This window comes from Branchiostoma floridae, chromosome 3 (genome assembly GCF_000003815.2).
Source record: "Branchiostoma floridae strain S238N-H82 chromosome 3, Bfl_VNyyK, whole genome shotgun sequence".
Lineage (NCBI taxonomy): Eukaryota > Metazoa > Chordata > Leptocardii > Amphioxiformes > Branchiostomatidae > Branchiostoma > Branchiostoma floridae.
The window spans coordinates 10,523,185-10,541,614 of record NC_049981.1 but is presented as its reverse complement, the minus strand read 5'-3'; the positions used below and the strand labels follow the sequence as shown (position 1 = coordinate 10,541,614).

General features: G+C 42.3%; 2 protein-coding genes across 2 annotated transcripts; one reads left to right on the top strand and one right to left on the bottom strand.

Moving 5' to 3' along the window:
• Positions 1–274: 274 nt before the first annotated feature.
• Positions 275–4,748, bottom strand: LOC118412448 (two pore potassium channel protein sup-9-like). The gene is made up of 6 exons (XM_035815319.1): positions 4,534–4,748; positions 3,252–3,379; positions 2,711–2,799; positions 2,037–2,185; positions 1,439–1,557; positions 275–704 (listed from the first exon to the last, which is right to left on the bottom strand). The coding sequence occupies exons 1-6, from the start codon at positions 4,694–4,696 to the stop codon at positions 534–536; spliced, it is 819 nt and encodes a 272-aa protein (XP_035671212.1). The 5' UTR covers positions 4,697–4,748; the 3' UTR covers positions 275–533.
• Positions 4,749–6,631: 1,883 nt separating this feature from the next.
• Positions 6,632–17,696, top strand: LOC118412432 (organic cation transporter protein-like). Its single transcript, XM_035815301.1, has 13 exons — positions 6,632–6,835; positions 7,538–7,635; positions 8,662–8,927; positions 9,127–9,274; positions 10,086–10,189; positions 11,586–11,740; positions 12,301–12,469; positions 12,908–13,046; positions 13,754–13,851; positions 14,349–14,483; positions 15,951–16,030; positions 16,200–16,308; positions 17,247–17,696. The coding sequence occupies exons 2-13, from the start codon at positions 7,561–7,563 to the stop codon at positions 17,488–17,490; spliced, it is 1,722 nt and encodes a 573-aa protein (XP_035671194.1). The 5' UTR covers positions 6,632–6,835; positions 7,538–7,560; the 3' UTR covers positions 17,491–17,696.
• The last annotated feature ends 734 nt before the right edge of the window (positions 17,697–18,430 follow it).

Genomic DNA, 18,430 nt, shown 5'->3' with positions numbered 1-18,430 from the left:
TGTTGAAGGATAATGACACATGAAAGAGACCTCCAATCTGGCTATATTAATTGTTTGACATTATAATCATCAGTCTGCCCTTTACCAACTCAGCCAACACTCTGGTCAAGCCAGGGTTACCTACTGTTAGGGTTAGGGTTAATATTGATACTGGGTTATGATGGTGTATTAGTGTAGTTTGTGGTTTATAAATTATATTCCTGTCGAACTCTTCATCATGAATTCATGATACCTCAGAGTCTATGTTCACATTAGGTGTGAAAATGCGCTCAGCAAAATAGAACAGTATTATGATCAGAGTAGCCACAGGGATGTTACCTTATATTCTGTGTGTATGGAGCATAACTGGTTCTATTGGTTACGCCCCTATTTTCCTACACCCCAAGGTTCCAACAGGCCTATGTCCCGACACCCCCATGTGCCAACACCCTAACCCTAACCCTAACATACATATATGGGTGCCGGACATAGGAGTGTCGCGACATATGGTTACCAACGTTAATACATAGATAATGCCCCATCCTTTCTCCATCTCAAGCCTGATTGGCCAGGAGGGTGCCACTTGGTGCCGGTTCTGGTTCCGGTTCTTCTTCCTTCTGCACCTGCTGTCCTTCTGGCCGAACCGGAGGGAGGACGTCGGCGACCAGGTACCACATAGTCGCCACCCACGTCATTCCCACCAGGAGGTAGCACACCTTGCACAGCTGGGAGGATATCAGATTGAGATTGTTGAATTTTAATGCTTCCTGTGATATTCTTCAATAATGATATAAAAGTTTTGTCAATGGACTGAACTGTAAATGCATTTAAGTTCACATGTTCATTTCCCATTACAGAGAAAATGTAGTGTTTGAAATGGTTTTGTATTAGCCTTAGTACCATCCGATTTCTGCCGGGGCTGACCTTAAAAAAAATATTTTTTTTGGGTAGCGAGTGTTTGGAGCCCTGGTGGAAACCGGATGGTACCCTGAGGCTAGTTTTGAGTTTGCAATGGCATTATTAAATCCAAACTGTCACTGACCTAATAATATCAGACATTAACTACTCTCTGGATATGTAATACAAGGCCTTATTGATAAACATGTATTCAATGTTTCAAGAGTAGGTCAGTGTTCAATTTATGCTTTGTAAGCATTTGTGTATCTTCACCATAACATGCACCCCCAACACATTATGATACTGTACAATGTAGAGTATGTATATCACTGGCAGCAGCACTTAGTAAAAGAGAGAAGACAGAACAAACACTGCAGAAATTGTGAATATAAAGCTATTTCTGTATTTACAGTACATGCCTTTTAAAAAACAGTTTTGAAAGAAAAAAAAATTATTCATTAGAGTCCTATTCATCCTGAACAAACAAGCACAAAATAGGAATATCTAAATGGCTCTGTCCCTGAGGAATTGCCAAAAAGTAAAACATTGCTTTCTAACTCACAATGTAGAAGTTGAAGGCAGGCAGGTTGGGGTCGGCCTCTACACCTGCGTACCTCTGGCCCGACACCAGGTCTCCAAACCCGATGGTGGTGACGCTCACAAAGGCATACCACGTCCCATCTGAAATCAACAGCTTAGAGTTAGAGACGGGGGACGCTATAAACTTCCTATAACTTAGGTCATGCTGATTCCATTATATAGATGACATCCTCTGGGATCCCCAAAACTGATGCGAGCGTACGAATATAAAAATAAGTTTACTTTAGCCTCCCCAAAAAGTTGCATTCATTATGAAATCTAAGTGGTCAGGAAGGTTGAGCAAATGGCTAAACACAAAAAGTATATGGTATACTGAACAATAGGGATGTACCTCCAATAAATGGAGATCTTGTGTTTGAGGACAGCCACACCTCAAGCATGTTTAAGAACCCACAACACCTATCAAAAAGGTTAGGGTCTGTCAAAATGTGAGTGGATCAATTAAATCTGACTACATATAAAACTTGTACTCTTCAGTATAAACCTGATGTGTTATTTTAGCTATAAGGCAGTTTACTGGGTATGCAATACATAAAAACAAGCAAATAGATGAAGCTTACCACCAAAGCTCCAATCCTCCAACTCCGCAAAGATAGCGCCAGGGATCATCAGGATGAAGAAGAGGCCGAACAGCTCCACCAGCATCACCGTTACTGTACGCCGTCCGTACGGTCCCGGTACCCGGCGTAGAAAACGATCCTCTCCAGCCCTATTGTATTAAAGCAACGCGTAGTTATATAAGTCTGTACGCCATTTGTTATATTGTTTGTTCGTTCAGACCCTTGTAGTATTGGAAGCAGAGCAGGAACTTTCCTTGATGTTTCTGTATATTTCTGCAGGTAGGGGTTGCTGGATCCGCTTTAACATGCTTTAGGCATCTCCTCAAACATATTCCTTCCAAAAGACGGGTGCAGCCCCAAACCAGAACTGAACCCGGGTCTCGAGTTACCAATAAATTGGAACTAGGAGCTCAACTGTGAGGCTGCTACATGGACATTCCAGAAACTGGCAAATAGTCAAAGTTTGAAACATCAAAGAAAGTGCTGAAGACATTGATAGATATACTTTGCTTTATCAATCAGTATATAGATATCCCCAATAAGGGAATCGCTGATTCTCAACTTTTTTTGTGCCACTTCCATCCCCCCCCCCCCCCACACACACAAATAAAAGTAGAAACAAGTCGTTAAGATGACGAAGATTGTAGAATGTAATTGTACAAACATGTACGCACAAGACAAGGTCGCTGACTTTGCTCCCAAAGATTGCCAGGATGTAGATGAGCAGCGGGATCCCAAAGTTTGCGCTGACTGCCGTGAAGACCTGGAAAGGTATTCATATTCTAGATCATCAAGTAACGTTATATGTAGTACAAAAAATTATAAATGTGGTAAAAGAAACAAGCTTGCTAAAATAAAATTTGGCACTATCTCCATACAGTATTACCTCGAATGTAGCATAACTATACAAGAAATAACCTGAACTCTAACACTTAAAACAACAAAGGGATTTGATTTATTTCTGGTCTACTTTTTAGCCTTTCTCTGAAGAAGACTAATGCCACTACATTTTGTATATGGTCACATGACTATAGCCAAAAGGAGTGGTCACTATGGTCACAAGATCAAACATATCTTAATATAGCATCCAATCAGCCACTGAGCAAATGCAATGGTAATTCTGGTTGCTAATGTTACAATGATTTACCTCGAGACCTAGACATTGGCTACAATAGACTCAGTCCCGGGGGCTTTGCCAAAAATTCCATAACCCACCTTGGCAAATGTAGTGATTGGTGTAATGTGCCCATAGCCTATGGTTGTGAACACTGATGTCATGTAGAAGAAGGACTCAAAAAAGGACCTGGGCACAAATGGGAAGTCATCAGTGGCATTCTTGTTTCCTGTAGGATTGAAAAAAGGATTGTCATGAATGAAAGGTTAGGAGGAATTTTAATTGAAAAAAAATTCATTATAACGCTAGTTCACCTTTCTTCGCAGGGTAACCTATATCCGTTGTACCTAAAAACAGGATATTTAGGGATGTCACATTAATGGACGGTGGTTTCAAATTGCATTTTAAAAAATATAATGCAGTTTAAGACCACCGTCCGTTGACTTGATATCTCGAAATACCCTGGTGATAAATACAACGGATAAAGGTTATCCCACGAATAAAGGTGAACTAGCATTAACATGTGAAACACAAGAGGCGAGTAGAAACAGTCTCCTGCCCCCCAGAATTCGAGTCGACTGGATCTATTGGTTGATAATGACTATTGATTTAGAAATTGGAACATAAAGTATTTATAAAACCTAACAACAAGTGATTTTTCAAAAAGACCATGTTTTGACCTTTGACCTCATAAAGTAGACATCCATATATGAGGTCAAAAAATCAGAAGGAAAAAATAACTTTATGTTTTGAAATGTTAGACAACACTTAATCTACATGTTTAGGGAGCTATATTGGCAAGATAGTTCACCTTCACAAAAATGATATATGGCATTACGCCCACAAGATATGGGAACCCATCCCTGGTGAGAAATGGACGGCCCCGTCTTGCACCCAACAAAAACTCTACAGTCCACTAGTACACACGCATGCATTGTTGATATGAACAATGGGGTCTCTGTCAGTGTCCTGACTGGATATCACAGTCAGGACAAAATAGCGACAGAACAAAAACGTAGCGTTAGAAAAGAACTCTATCATTGGTTGAACTGCTGATTAAATTATTATGGTGAATTAATGGCAAGATCTCAAGACTCAATGCTTGGCGTCACAGGGGGGCTGGGATGCCACACCTACTGCGCTGGGTGAGGGGTAACCCCTTCGCGGTGGGCTGGGGGATCCGGGGAGAGACATAAACTCCAGGGGAGGGGAGGGGGACGGGGATCCGGAGGGGGTGTGGGTCAGGTACTGGGGTCGTGCAGCAGACCTGTATAGGCCCTGCAAACAAATAATGCACCCAGGCTTCTGACAGCTCGGCTCATGTGTGTCCCTGAAGCAAAAAACAAACCTGCATGGCCCTTGGCTGTACTGTCTACAACTCACCTGTGTAGTTTCTGTAAAACTCTCTAGTTGCCTCTGTGTAGTTATTGGCCCCAAGCCACCACGCGTCCGCCCACGGTTCGAGGGCATGGAACATCCCAGCACATATGAACAGGTACACAAACAACAGCACAACCAGCAGGGCTAGTCTCACGTTGTGATCCATTTTAAACTTTTGGCTCCCTGTGTGTTTCTTTGATGAACTCTTGCCTTGTACGCAGGCGCCAAGGGGCCCCCCCACAGCTGACCCCACAAATCGACCTATCGGACGTTGACCTCGATTAGAAAAGACTGGAGCAGGACTGGAGTGTGCACAAGCAAGGACGTTATATATTGGCGCAAGTTATACTGCCATTGTTGAAAAACGTACAGAACGTATTAATGATGTAGCACTTTATCTAATGGTTAACCATTGTGTCGGGCATATTTATTTGAAAAAAATGGCATCGTATCTGACAGGTCATATCAAATTGTGAATAATACATAGATAATAGATACTTTAGTGGAACCATGTATCGCATTGTCTGCAATTTCATCAATCTAAATCTGGATACTAGTAATTTGTATGCAAGGTCATGGACTTCCTTATGATCCACTGCTCACCGAGTCACGTGTTCTAACGGTATCTACATTACACTGACGTCACAGCAGGGGATTGCTCATCATCATCATCATCCAAGCGTGCTGGTTGCACAGATGGACATGACTCCCTCCTTCCTTCCCTATCCTCCATAGCCTTGGGCAGATCTTCAGCCGAGCAGTATCTTCACAAAGTTGATTGCTCATTGTTTAAGATGGATAATAAAGATCGGAGTTGATAAAGATTAAGATTGGAGTTGGACAATCAAAAATTTGTGTTGCAAATTACAGTTCCGTCTCTTTTATCCAACATAGCCTGGTATCCAGACGTATTATTATCTCTCCTGAGTCTCTTCTGTCCTCTCCGAAAAAAAAAGAAGAGACTTGAGAGCTACAATACGTCTGGATACCAGGCTAGATCCAACAAACATAATACACAATGCTATTGAAACGAAAAGGACAGTTTATATAGGAACTATTCCCATCATAATATCTGCTAGAATTCAGCTCATAAAATATAGCTGGCACCGTTTGGTAAACTTACCTAAGGACTCTCTACTTCGCGATGCATACAACACTGTTATATTTACTGGTGATCATAACTGTATTTATCCTGTTTTATCATGGCTTTGGACAAATATGGATAAAACATGAGGCTTATAAAGTTAAGATTATATTGCTGACCAACTGCGCCCCGGCTACAAGAGATATAACGTTACATACATGAGTACATTACCTAGATAGGCAAGGTAATGCTCGGTTACAATCATCGTACGGTTGTCGCGTTATCACAAGCTACATTTGTATTAGAGGGCATTACTGGAATAGTCGTGTATCTGTCATACAAACTGCAGATCTGATGCCTTTTTTGTTACGAAAAACACTGCCCTAGGCTAAACCGTTGTTGTCCGTTGATTCTGTCTGCATGCGTCGAAATTCCACAGCCCGACTCGCAGACGGTCTAGGACCGCGCGGGTCTGCCTAAACCCCAAACGACCTCAAACAACCTCAAACGGCTCTATTATATGCAGGGCTTGTTCGGCGCTCCACGTGCTCCACTTTATTAGTCAGCAATTTTTACCCATTGATAGACCATAATCTAGCGTTGTACGAATAGGATATGCCCTTCAAATTACCTCCCGAATTCACCATTAAGTGTTACCAAGACCCCCTCCCCCCATGCAGACCCTTTTGGGGGTCTTTTGGGGTCGTTTGAGGTTGTTTGAGGTCGTTTAAGGTCGTTTGAGGTGTTAAGGCAGACCGGCCGGACAGCGCCGTAAATAAAGGTCTTCATTCATTCAATAAAACAGTCCGCCTGAAACGGTGGGAGCTGAATCACTGTATGTTAGTATAGTTAAGTTCAAATCCTTCCCACACATTTCGTTGTATAGGGGCGGTACCTGTCTCAAAATCCATAGCCTTTGGGGCTAAATGTTCGTGGCGTTGTGCTTAACTCATATGTTAAGGTACATGTAGTCCTATAGGCTTTTTGAGACCGTGGGGGCAGTGGGCTGGTATAACATGTTTGTTATCGACCTTTATTAGGCCGAATAGTGGTCGATCAAGTTTTGGTTATCAATAAATCATCTCAAGGCTTGTTATGCAAATTCAGGTCTTGGTGGTGATCGACTGGCCACACTCAAAGAACAGGCAAGAAACAACAGCGGTGAAGTGATCTGTCAGATCCGCCATACGATTTGCCGTACGATAGCGAGTCTGATCTTTGGTTAGTCGTGCTTATGTCGTACACAAGCTCTTTTCTAAACGTAACGGTAAAGCTGACTTAAATCCGTGTCGATGGGTAGTTCTGTCATGTTAAACCGCCTTAATCTTGTAAAAGATCCTTGTTAATACTTAGGACTTGCTGCGGGTTTTTTTTTTTTCAAATTCATAAATGCATAAGCAGTGTATCCAGAGCGCCACACAAGGTTGTTGCCCCATATACACTGCATGTTAGAGCCCTGAGACCGCCTACAAATGTCAATGGCGGTTGACACATGGTGAAAACTAGATAGACGGGTTTAGGGTGTGAATGAGTTGGGCACAACAGTTCCAATGTATCAAACTGTCTTTAGTGTTGTGGTTAGTAATTCTGTTCTTGACAAAAGGAATAGAAGTTAGAATTTCCGACCAACACGTCGATGTTTTGAATCCGGATATGGACTCTAAGTACTAGTACTAACTGTGGAACAGTTCGCACATTTGTCGCCTGAGTAGCTAGTAGGTGATTTCCAAGCAGATGTTGGGGTGGGTAAAGTTTTTTTAAAGGACTCCAGTTTTCGCACAATGTGTTTTGCGTGAAGTTATGTTGAAATTCAGGTTATAGTTTACTTTTGTTAATCAATCTAAACGTACGTCTCGAGGTTGTGGCGAGTCTGGTAATCAATTTCATTTTTTCTTGATCTAATATTTGACTGTTTTGTACCAGTTTATCCTACAAAAAAAAGAATAATGGCGGAAACAGAGCTCGAGCACGGTGAAGAAGCTACAATCCTCGGCAACACGCCACCTACCGGAGATGTGCAGGTTTGTACTAGATAAGGTGGCAGAACAGTTTTCGGCCTATGGGGATTTCTGATAAGGACCACAAGGTGAGGCACCGACGCGGATAAAATCATAGTTGTATGCAGTTTTCAATCACGACAAACTAAAATGTTGAAGTCGAGGGTATAACCTACAAATTATTTTTTTTTCTATTTGCTTTTGGACAGACGAGGACGATGTGGCACTGCACTCAAGTTTTGTAACTTATATTAACAATGCCACATACACGGTACAGACAGAAGGAAAGTGGTGTAAAGTGCCTTTCCAAAGGGCACAACGTCGGGGGCACGGTGGGAATCGAACTCAGAACCCATAGATTCCGAGCCGAACGCTCTACCAGTTACGCCACGCCCGACGCCACATGTTTACAAATTAATTGAAAACCCAAAAAAATTGTTTTGAAAATTGTTTTTACGCCCTCTTTGAAATGGGGTCATGTGGGGCCATGCGGACTCACCGAGGCAGTCAGCTGTAAAGGTCACGCGCATTAATACACCGAATGGGCAGATACCATGATCTTAGACAAACGATCTGAAAGTTGACTTATCATACTACCATACAGCAAAGTTCATGCCTTGCTGACTTTCACGCTACAGTGTTTACAGACGTTTCCAGATTTCGGCCGCACTACTTTTTATACCCCTACGTCGCGGAAAGATACTGTGAGCATGCTTGTACGTCAGTATCCTAATAGAATACTTGAACTCGTTAAGGATGAATAGATTTTGATTTAGAGGTGGTATTGATGAAATATATGACAAGAACATAATTGCTATTACGAAGACGTAGGTCTTGACGTGAAGAATTAATGATTTCATGTTTTGGACTTTTATAGGGTTTTTACAACGGTAGGTAGCCCCATGCAGAGCAAGCACACTGCACTGTATGTTACGCACTGTGTCTAATGAAGATTGCACTCAATGCACTGTCATAGTGAGCTTTCCTTTTAACTTACGTATTTGTATGCCAGTCATTAACATTGACACAAATTGTGTCTGTTTTCCCTAGATCAATGTCAGCTATGATCTCGCTCTTAAGTACCTGGGCGGTTTTGGACCCTGGCAGAGAAGGGTGTTCTTCCTCATGTGTCTGCCTATTGGGATCAATGCCTTGGAGTTATTTGCAATCGTCTTTCTTGCCGTCGAGCCCGACTACCACTGCCGGGTCCCTGAGGCCACCTTTTCGGGGCTGAACGCGACCCCGGCCGAGCTGCTGAACGTTAGCATCCCCTGGGAGCTGAAGGACGGGGAGTGGACACGGAGTCAGTGCAAACGGTTAGAATATCACCTCTTTTTCTCCCCCGGGCTTAGTATGTGTCTCTTTGTGTGCATGTGTACATGATATGTCATGAACTCTTTTGTATCATTATTAACTGCCGAAAATCTTTACCTTATACTTTCTTTGTTCTGTACTATCTCAATGCATGCAATAGTTAAAACTGTGTGGTAGTAATACTGTATTTACGTATCTTAGTTACACCTACGATCTTTTGGATACAACCATCAATACCACCTATCGAGACTTTGTTGAAGCACACCCGGTCGCTAACCGGACGCAGATCGCGTGTGACCAGGGGTACGAATACGACACTACAGAGTACAAGAGCACTGTCGTCACAGACGTAAGCTACGTCTCCTTCATAAAATAAGATTGTCAACATAATGGATAGGATGTAATTTAGACCTACATGTACTTTATACTTCTTTCAGTCCTCTGATATTGTCTTCTTACTCGCCAGTGGCACATTTCTATACAATAATGTCTCCATGTATCGTATATGTGTTGAATCAACTTTTATTTCGGTTTGAAAGGAATAAATAGTCTGTTATCAATTGAGTCTTGTCATTGGTATAAGTTGCTATCATAGTAAACACGTAGTTACAGAGACTGGCTCTTTTGGACGGAGGGTGTGGGGAGGGGGGCGATATTGAACATGCATGTTCGCGAGTAGATGACTTCGCGAAGCAGAGGTCTCAGCGAAATACGCGAACTTAAAAATCTCGCGAACTTAAATGAACTTACAGTATTTCTACGATGACCACAGCTGGGTCATCGTGTCCGGTATGCACGCCTTAGTGCGGCAAGAGGGGTTGGTGGTGCTCAAAAACTTAGAAAATGTTCAGAAAAAAAGAAAAAATTGGTCCTGTGAAGTATTTACCTGAGGCCAATTTCATCGTCAGATGAGCTTCTCCTTTCGAAATTAGACGCACAAGGAAGCTTCTCGAGCTGCATTACACATTCGCGATCGTATACCATGCAAAAGACGAAATCAAAGCTAGACTCGGGACTTGTAGAGCATTCCATTGCTTGTCGATGCCATCCAACGCACAAATAACAGAATCGGCCGCCATTCGGTGAGAACTCAGATGACCTACATACGGCAGCAATTGCCCAGTTGCGGCCACAATGATATCTTTTTTCTCTCTCTCCAGTGGGATCTTGTCTGTGACAACAGTTGGAAGGTTAACCTGGCCAAGTCTCTCTGGTTTGCCGGTAAAATGGCCGGAGCGGTTATCGGGGGACACGCAGCAGACAGGTACAGTCAAACCTGCCCAAGACGACCACCCGGGGGACCGGGGAAAAACGGTCGATTTGGGCAGGTGGTCGTTGAGAAGAGTATCGACTTAAAACATGTCCGATGCAAACTGTAAATAGTAAATTTAACCCCAAGCTTTTATCGAGCTTTTATGCGATACAGTGTTTTAAAGCTCAATATTTGTACACTAACGTTTTACTTTTAGACAGTAAGGGAACTTTGATGCTGCCAGTTACTATACAAGCCTTCATGCGTTGCTGTGTTCTTGATCGCCATATCTGAAATAACTACGGTGCACCTTTCGAATTCGATGCCCGGTACGTCCCGATAGCGTACTTACCCACGAGGGTGAATGTACAGTACAGTTGGACAAAAGCATTACACAGATCTGTCTTTAAAAAGTATGAGGATATATACGTTTCAGCAGTTGTTCACTTCATAATGATATACATGTAGATTTTAAAAAAAAAACTTCTGTAACAACTAAATTCGGGTTTTCTTACAACGAAATTTCCTCCCATATTACAGTAGACTGCCCGATTGACCCACCCATTGACCGCCGCCATCCTTATTCTAAACATAACATTGTAATGGTAGTCAAAATCCGACGCAAACTGGTCTATTTAGGCAAAAAATCGCGCTATTAATCATAGAAAATCGATGAAAACCTCAATTTTGAAAATGATGCGGTCGTTATGGGTCCCAATTTGGGCCGATCGCGGTCGCGTTGGCCAGGTGGTCGTTGAGAAAAGGTCGCTTAATGCTTACGTCAATGGGAAAAAAAATCGGGACCGAGAAAAAGCGGTCGAAATGGCCAGGTGGTCGCTGAGAAGAGGTGGTCGCTCGGGCAGGTTTGACTGTACATACATAGACAGTAATTTTATTTTTTGTTTACTTATCTATTTCTCACATAAAAACAATAATGATAAAGTGAAGGAAAGTAAAGGTAAGAAAAGTGCCGGAGGAGAGGAGAAGAGTACATGGCTTGTACAAAGCCCTCCTCCAATTAACCAAGCTAATACTATTCAAAATACAATGGGAGCAAATATAAGATAAGTTGATTAGGACATTAAATATCAATAGTCAATGGGAAGTGTAAATGATTGAGCAAATAAAGGAAACATATGATGTTAAGGCTAACTATAAATCATAAATGTAAATGAATGAGCAATATATAAAATAATGCTAGGGTCATCATATTTCCAAACCAATTCACGACCGGGCAGTCGGGGTACAGAGTATACAGAAATTTAAACCGGTCTCCTTTCATTTCCCCATAGGCTTTTTAAACGTTGCTTTCATCTAGTTGAGTTTAGCGCGTGGTACGACATAGACTTGTCATTATTCCGAGATACAAACGAATAGTAGTGATACGTTAATAATATTTCCGTTTAAGATGGGGCCGAAAACCAGTGCTACTAGTATCCCTCGCTGTTGACTACATCTCCGGGATAGCGTGTGCGTTCTCTCCCAACTACGCTGTCTTCATGGCCATCCGGTTCATCATAGCGGCGAGCACCACGGTCACCACTCTGGCTCTGTTTGTAATGTGTACGTAAGCTCTCTACAGGGAACAAGACACCAAAATACAACATTTTCTTTAGCATGTTAGACTGCAACACGAATAGTAACATTCATTGCAACAAACAACGTTTATTGAACATCGAATCAACATAAATTGAAGTTTTGGACTCAGAAAGAAATGTTATAAAGTTCCTGCATCTTAACGTATAGATGCAGGAACGTATAATGTACCTCTTTCTGAGTCTAAAAGTACGGTGGCCCAGAAGTACTTTGATTTTTTCGACTGTTTTTTTTTTATCTTCATACTCCTAGGCTACCATACGAAAGCTATCTGCCTTAGACGTGCAATTGTTATGACCATAGCATGGCCAGAAAAAGAGGTACGAAAACAATGCCTGACTGCTGAGAAACAAACCAAATCTAGTGACGTGACGTGACAAACAAAACACTGCATGATGCAAGTTACACAGTTCTTCAACAATCACACAGATAAAATTACACATACTCCAGAAAACACAACCCTCTAAACTAAGGTAAAGACTGTATAACGAGTAACTAATTAATGACCAGACATCCCTTCCTCTCAGCGCAAGAGCTGGTTTCCGCCGACAAGCGAAGCATGGTGGGAATGGTCATCTGGGTCCCCTTCGCCCTGGCCTACGTGCTCCTGCCAGGGATCGCCTACTTCATACGGCCTTGGATGTGGCTACAGATCACTGTCACCATGCCGTTCCTCTTCTTTATTTCATTTTGGTGGCCAGATGATTTCGAAAATTGGCGCTAGTCATATATCTAAAGTGAGGGATATATGACTAGATAGGATATTTCTCTCATTAACATGCTGCCCTTGAAACCTACATTTCCTCCACAAAACGGTTCTCCCGTTAAACCACAGATCATACTGTAGCTTCAAATCCGTTACATAATAATTACCTGTAATGTAGACTAGACCCCTGACCCCCAAGTTCCAAACCTTTAACTCATGTTCTCAAGAAGGCTGTCTTTAGGCTTAATCTTGCTGTTTAATTTGAAGTATACGTTAACCAGTTGAGCTGATTATGTGTATTCTATGAGAACTGTAAATGTATGTATGTGTTGGTGCCGAATATTAGCCAAGCTGCCTGGGTTTGCCATTTATTGCATTGTATGCAATCTCAATAAATAAATAAATAAATGTCCTTAAATACCCTCCAGGCTTATCCCCGAGTCCCCGCGATGGCTGATCTCCAGGAACCGCCACAAAGAGGCGGCAGCAGTCCTGCGGAAAGCCGCAGAAGTTACGAAAGTCGCCATGCCTGATGAAGTCCTCCACAACACCATCCCGCTTACCATGGTAAGTCAATGCGAAGCTTCTAATCCCGTGTCACTTAAGGTGGACTCTCACTGCACTTGGGGCACCGGTGCGTCACTTCGGGGTTCGTAGATAACTTAACGACTTTCAGAGATGAAGAACCAATTTTCGTTCGTTTGTGTATTTTGTTGTCTTCTAAATCATACTTTTACGTATTACGCAATATCTAAGTTATTAAAAATCGCGAAAATAACACAATAGTGCCACCGTGAACGAACCCCGCAGTGCCGCAACGGTGCCCCAAGTACAGTGAGAGTCCATCTTCAGGAGCCTGCCCCATGGCACTCTCGCCAGACAACAGCTGGGTTTATACACGTGTTTTTCGAGTCAACTTGGAGCACACTCCGCCTGTGTCCGACTTGCAGTAAGTGAAACACTAACAAAAAGGCTGGAGAGAATTGTTGTCATATCGTCCGCGTTGTCCCAACAGACAAATAGTTAGATTAAGGGAAGGGTGAGGTGCGAAATGGTCGCGATGCGTAAAGCTGCTCTTTATTTTATTGAATTATTATGCGTAATGCTCGCACGGGCACAGCATGTTGTAATTTGAGAACTGACTTCTTTCCATGAAGACACTGCCAAAATGTAATCGCTCTTATCATAATAAGTAAAATGAATCGTGCAACGATTTTTGAACCGAAGACAGAATATTCATAATCATCTTTACTTGCGTTTCCTTATTCTGTAAGACAGGGGAAAAGGCCAAGAAGAAGAAGGTCTACACATTTGTCGACCTGTTCAGACCTCCGAATCTTCGGAAATGGACTCTCAACATTTTCTTCAACTGGTCAGTGAAACGTCGTGATATTTCCCTCCCATCAAAGCTCCTTGATATGAATAAATGCATTGCTTGGTAATCGCATTCATATAGTCCAATGTTAAAGCCGACAGTATTAGGTAAGATAGAATAGATTAGTCGCATTTTAATTCATTAAAATAAGCTATTAACTTGTTTGTGGTGTTCTCTACCAATACGCTCGTTCACACCTTCAGAGTACGCATGCGTGCCGACAGGAATTGTGGGTAATATGCCAAATGTGAAGGCCACTGACTTGTTAACTGTTCTTGACTCGACCGTTGTGTCGATGAGCATAACAGTGTCAAGACGTGTCTTGTTTATGTCTCAGGGGCCGTCACCTTATATTTGACATAACACCCACAATTACTGTCGCTACGCATGCGACTCGCTACGCATGGGACATCCCTGGGCCTTCATTGTATCAAGACTCAGTAGAAAATTGTATGTTGGCATTGTTGCAATTTCTAATCGTTTTGTGTGTCCAGGATTGTCAACACGTTGGTGTATTACGGCATTTCCCTCAACACGGCTGCCCTGAGCGGAAACTTCTACCTGAACTTCGCCATTTCCGGTTTCATCGAGATTCCGGCATATCTCATATCCATCGTCATCCTGAATAAGTATGTTGCTGTTGTTTGTTTGTTTGAACCGCCGTTTATTCCCGGTATTAATCTTTAAAGCTCAAATCGGCCTGCATGAGGGAGGAGGTAAGGGACAGACAAAATATAACAAATATACATATCATACGATATTTATTAGTCCTAACAAATCTACAAAGTTTAACATACAACCAAAGCACACAACAATGCGGCAGTTTTCTACCCTGAAAAGGGATCAGGAGACAGGGGGATGTAGAGGATAGAATCGCTAAAAGGTCGCAAGTTCACCTGTGAATAGTTTCATCACACTTTTTACCAAAAGGTTGTTTTGTTTCCACTGACGTTTTGGTGACCGTCCGTCACTTTTCTCAGGACAACTCTGCATGCTTCTCCGCTTCAGATATAGTTGTGCTGCTCACAGATAAGGTCCAAACGTAAAATGATATATATAGTGATGGTTTTGTGCGGGGTTTGCGATGTGAGCCACTGCAAATACGTTTTGGATCACATGTGTAAGCAACGACACTTATAGCTGCAGTGCAACGTGAACCGGTCAGAATGTTCTCACTTTCCCTGAGGAAACGTTGGTGGAAATAGAGCAACTGTTGTGTAAGAAGAAAGTTTCTGAAAAAAGCTGCCCGGTGCGTATTTTGGAAAAGCCTGGATGTTAAAGAAAATCACATGAAAAAAGAGTTTTTAAACATCGAGTTACTGAATTGGTCTACTATTAAAAAAAGATTACATGAGATTTGTCTAACAAAGAAAAAAAATTGTTACAAGTGGGGTTCCAACCCACGGCTGCAAAAGCAAATCGCTATATCCACCCTGCGTGTACACCGCTCGGCCACACAAGCTGATTGCGTAATCGTGCGTACAAAAGGGCTATAAGAAGAGTTGGGTTAAATTGACCGATCCATGCATCCATCCATGGTTGAACTAACCGCTTCTCTCGCCTCTAAAATGTACATTGTAATGTTTAAAGAATGAAACGCAAATATTAACAGCTGAAATATCATCATATTGCGATTTTCCGTGTGACTTTCTCTTGAACAGGCTTTCTGCTGCGGTCCAACAAATAGGTTATTAACATAATTTATTCACATAAGGGGAATCATTTTGTATTGTAGGTCGTGAAAAGCTGACACAAAATTTGAACCTGATACGATAATCTTGATTATGTACTGCTCTACTCCGATAAATATGACCATATAAATACTAAATATTTGGGTTTAATGCTACGTCTTCAACCGATGGCCACAACTGCTGCCATGAAAGGAGGTTTAGAAGCCTTGCGGCAGGAAGGGCATGATAAGAAAGGCTTGATCCATGCATCCATGCAAACCAAATAGAAGAGAACGGTTGAACGGTTGAAGGGTTGAACGGGTTGAACGGTTGAACCAACCGCTTCTCTGGGCACCGGGAAAAAGTGTATCTCTATTCCGTTGCAAGTTAATCTCTGATTCCATTGGATTGTTTCTATCCTTACAGGTTTGGGAGGCGCTGGCCTCTGTGTTTGATGCTCCTGTTTGGAGGCGTTGCCTGTATCGTGGCCTTTTTTATTCCCAAACGTACGTACGATCTAAGTGTTATGACGTAACAACCATCCCATCTTAGACAGGCCAGGTAGACAGCATAGCCTTTTCTGTAAACCCGCACACTTATAGCCTCTCTTCTATCAATTCCCTTCTCCAGTGATCTCTCAATAGACCATGTAAATCATTATCTGATATGTCACAGACCTTGGCTGGATGACCACCACCCTGGCCATGATAGGCAAGTTCTGCATCACCGCTTCCTTCGCTGTTATCTATGTCTTCTCGGCGGAGATCTTCCCTACTGTTGTCAGGTATGTTATCATATTTCATATAAAGATGAAGCTATTCTTCAACTAAAGGACGACTCACTGCAATGTTCTATAGTCTCTACCAGACTCCCGGGCCTAATAGTAATAGGGGACTATGTTAGTTGTGTTAGTTATCTTTGGAGACAAGTCGGAGTTAATTGGCCTAGGAGTGAACTGGCTGGCCGGCGGATAGCTGGATAGACTGCAAATGACTGGGATCCCATTGCAACGTATTTGTCCCTATTTGGCCAAATTCTTCTCTTTTGTCATCCAGCTGACATGTCTGATTGGAAACTAGCAATCTAGCAATTTCCCACTATTAATCGCTCAGTCATCGTCATCTCTCTGACACATCAATTTCACTAGACATAATGACGTCAGCAATCGATCAAACGTTGTTGGAAGTCATAATATCCGCTCCCTCCTCCTTCCCGGTGGTAGATGGCATCCTTCATAGAGAACAGTTTAATTGTTACATAATGTAAACTTACCAACACAGTCGCCTGCTGGTACCATAAGTGCTGTTTGTTCTTATGTTTCAGAAAGGTTAGGTTCAGAAGAAAATAAAAGGAAATTGGCTCAAGAATGGTTTAAAAGGATTCATTCATTAAACGTGATCTTTTCAGTGACATAATCGCCATCTCAAGACATATCAATTGTTGTAATCAACATGAATCATTATATCAGTAAGTCTAATTACCTCGTCCTCTTCATTCAATGAGGATTCAATGTTGTATCATTAATCACCACCATAGTGGGATCTTTCATCTTCCACTGTCTCAGACAGACAAGACAAAAACCATTAAGTAAAAACTAATTGAGTTAGCCTTAAGAGTCGCTTTCTATATTTCTCACCATTGTTTGTAAAATGTCCCTCGCCTGGAGCCATTTAGCCTCCAGGCGAGAATTTGCAAACAATAAACGTATGATTATGAACACAGGCAAATTGGAATGGGCATGTCCTCTATGAGTGCTCGAGTCGGCGGCATGGTCGCGCCTTTCGTGAATCTCCTGGGCAGCTATTGGGCCCCGATGCCTTACGTCATCTTCGGGGGTGCTTCGATCGCCGCCGGACTGCTGGCTCTGCTGCTACCGGAGACGAAGGGGAAGACACTTCCGGCTACTATCGAAGACGGCGAGAACTTCGGGAAGGAAGACGCCATATATATAGTGGACGAGGAATGATTTTGAGTAAAGGTCGTTGTAGGTAGCAGAGCACAGTATTTCGCCAATTGGAATTTATATGTTTTGGTGTGAGCTGGATATTGTGTAGATAGGAATACAGTCAAACCTGCCCAAGACGACCACCCGGGGGACCGGAAAAAAGCAGTCGATTTGGACAGGTGGTCGCTGAGAAGAGTATCGACTAAAAACATGCCCGATGCAAAGTATAAATGGTTTCCGTTGTGTTTAATGGCAAATAGCAAGCACACTGCACGTACGCAAAGAAGCGAGGTCTTTAATGTCAAATACAACACGCACACTGTAAATTGTAAATTTAACCCCAAGCTTTTATCCAGCTTTTATACAATACAGTGTTTTAAAGCTCAAGTATTTGTACACTAACGTTTTAGACAGTAAGGGAACTTTGATGCTGTCAGTTACCAAACAAGCCTGTATGCGTCGCTATGTTCTTGATCTGAAATAACTACGGTGCACCTTTCGAATTCGATGCCCAGTACGTCCCGATAGCGTTCTTACCCACGGGTGAATGTACAGTACAGTTGGACAAAAGCACTCACACGTACAGATCTTTCTTAAAAAGGTATGAGCTACACAGATCTTTCTTAATAAAGTATGAGGCTATATACGTTGCAGCATTCGTTCACTTTATAATGATATAGATTTAAAAAAACTTTTGTAACAACTAAATTCGGATTTTCTTACAACGATTTTGGCAAAAAATCGCGCTAGTTATTATAAAAAATCGATGAAAACCTCAATTTTTAAAATGATGCGGTCGTTATGGGTCCCAATTTGGGCTGGTCGCGGTCGCGTTGGCTAGGTGGTCGTTGAGAAAAGGTCGCTTAATGCTTACGTCAATGGGGGGAAAATCGGGACCGAGAAAAAGCGGTCGAAATGGCCAGGTGGTCGCTGAGAAGAGGTGGTTGCTCGGGTAGGTTTG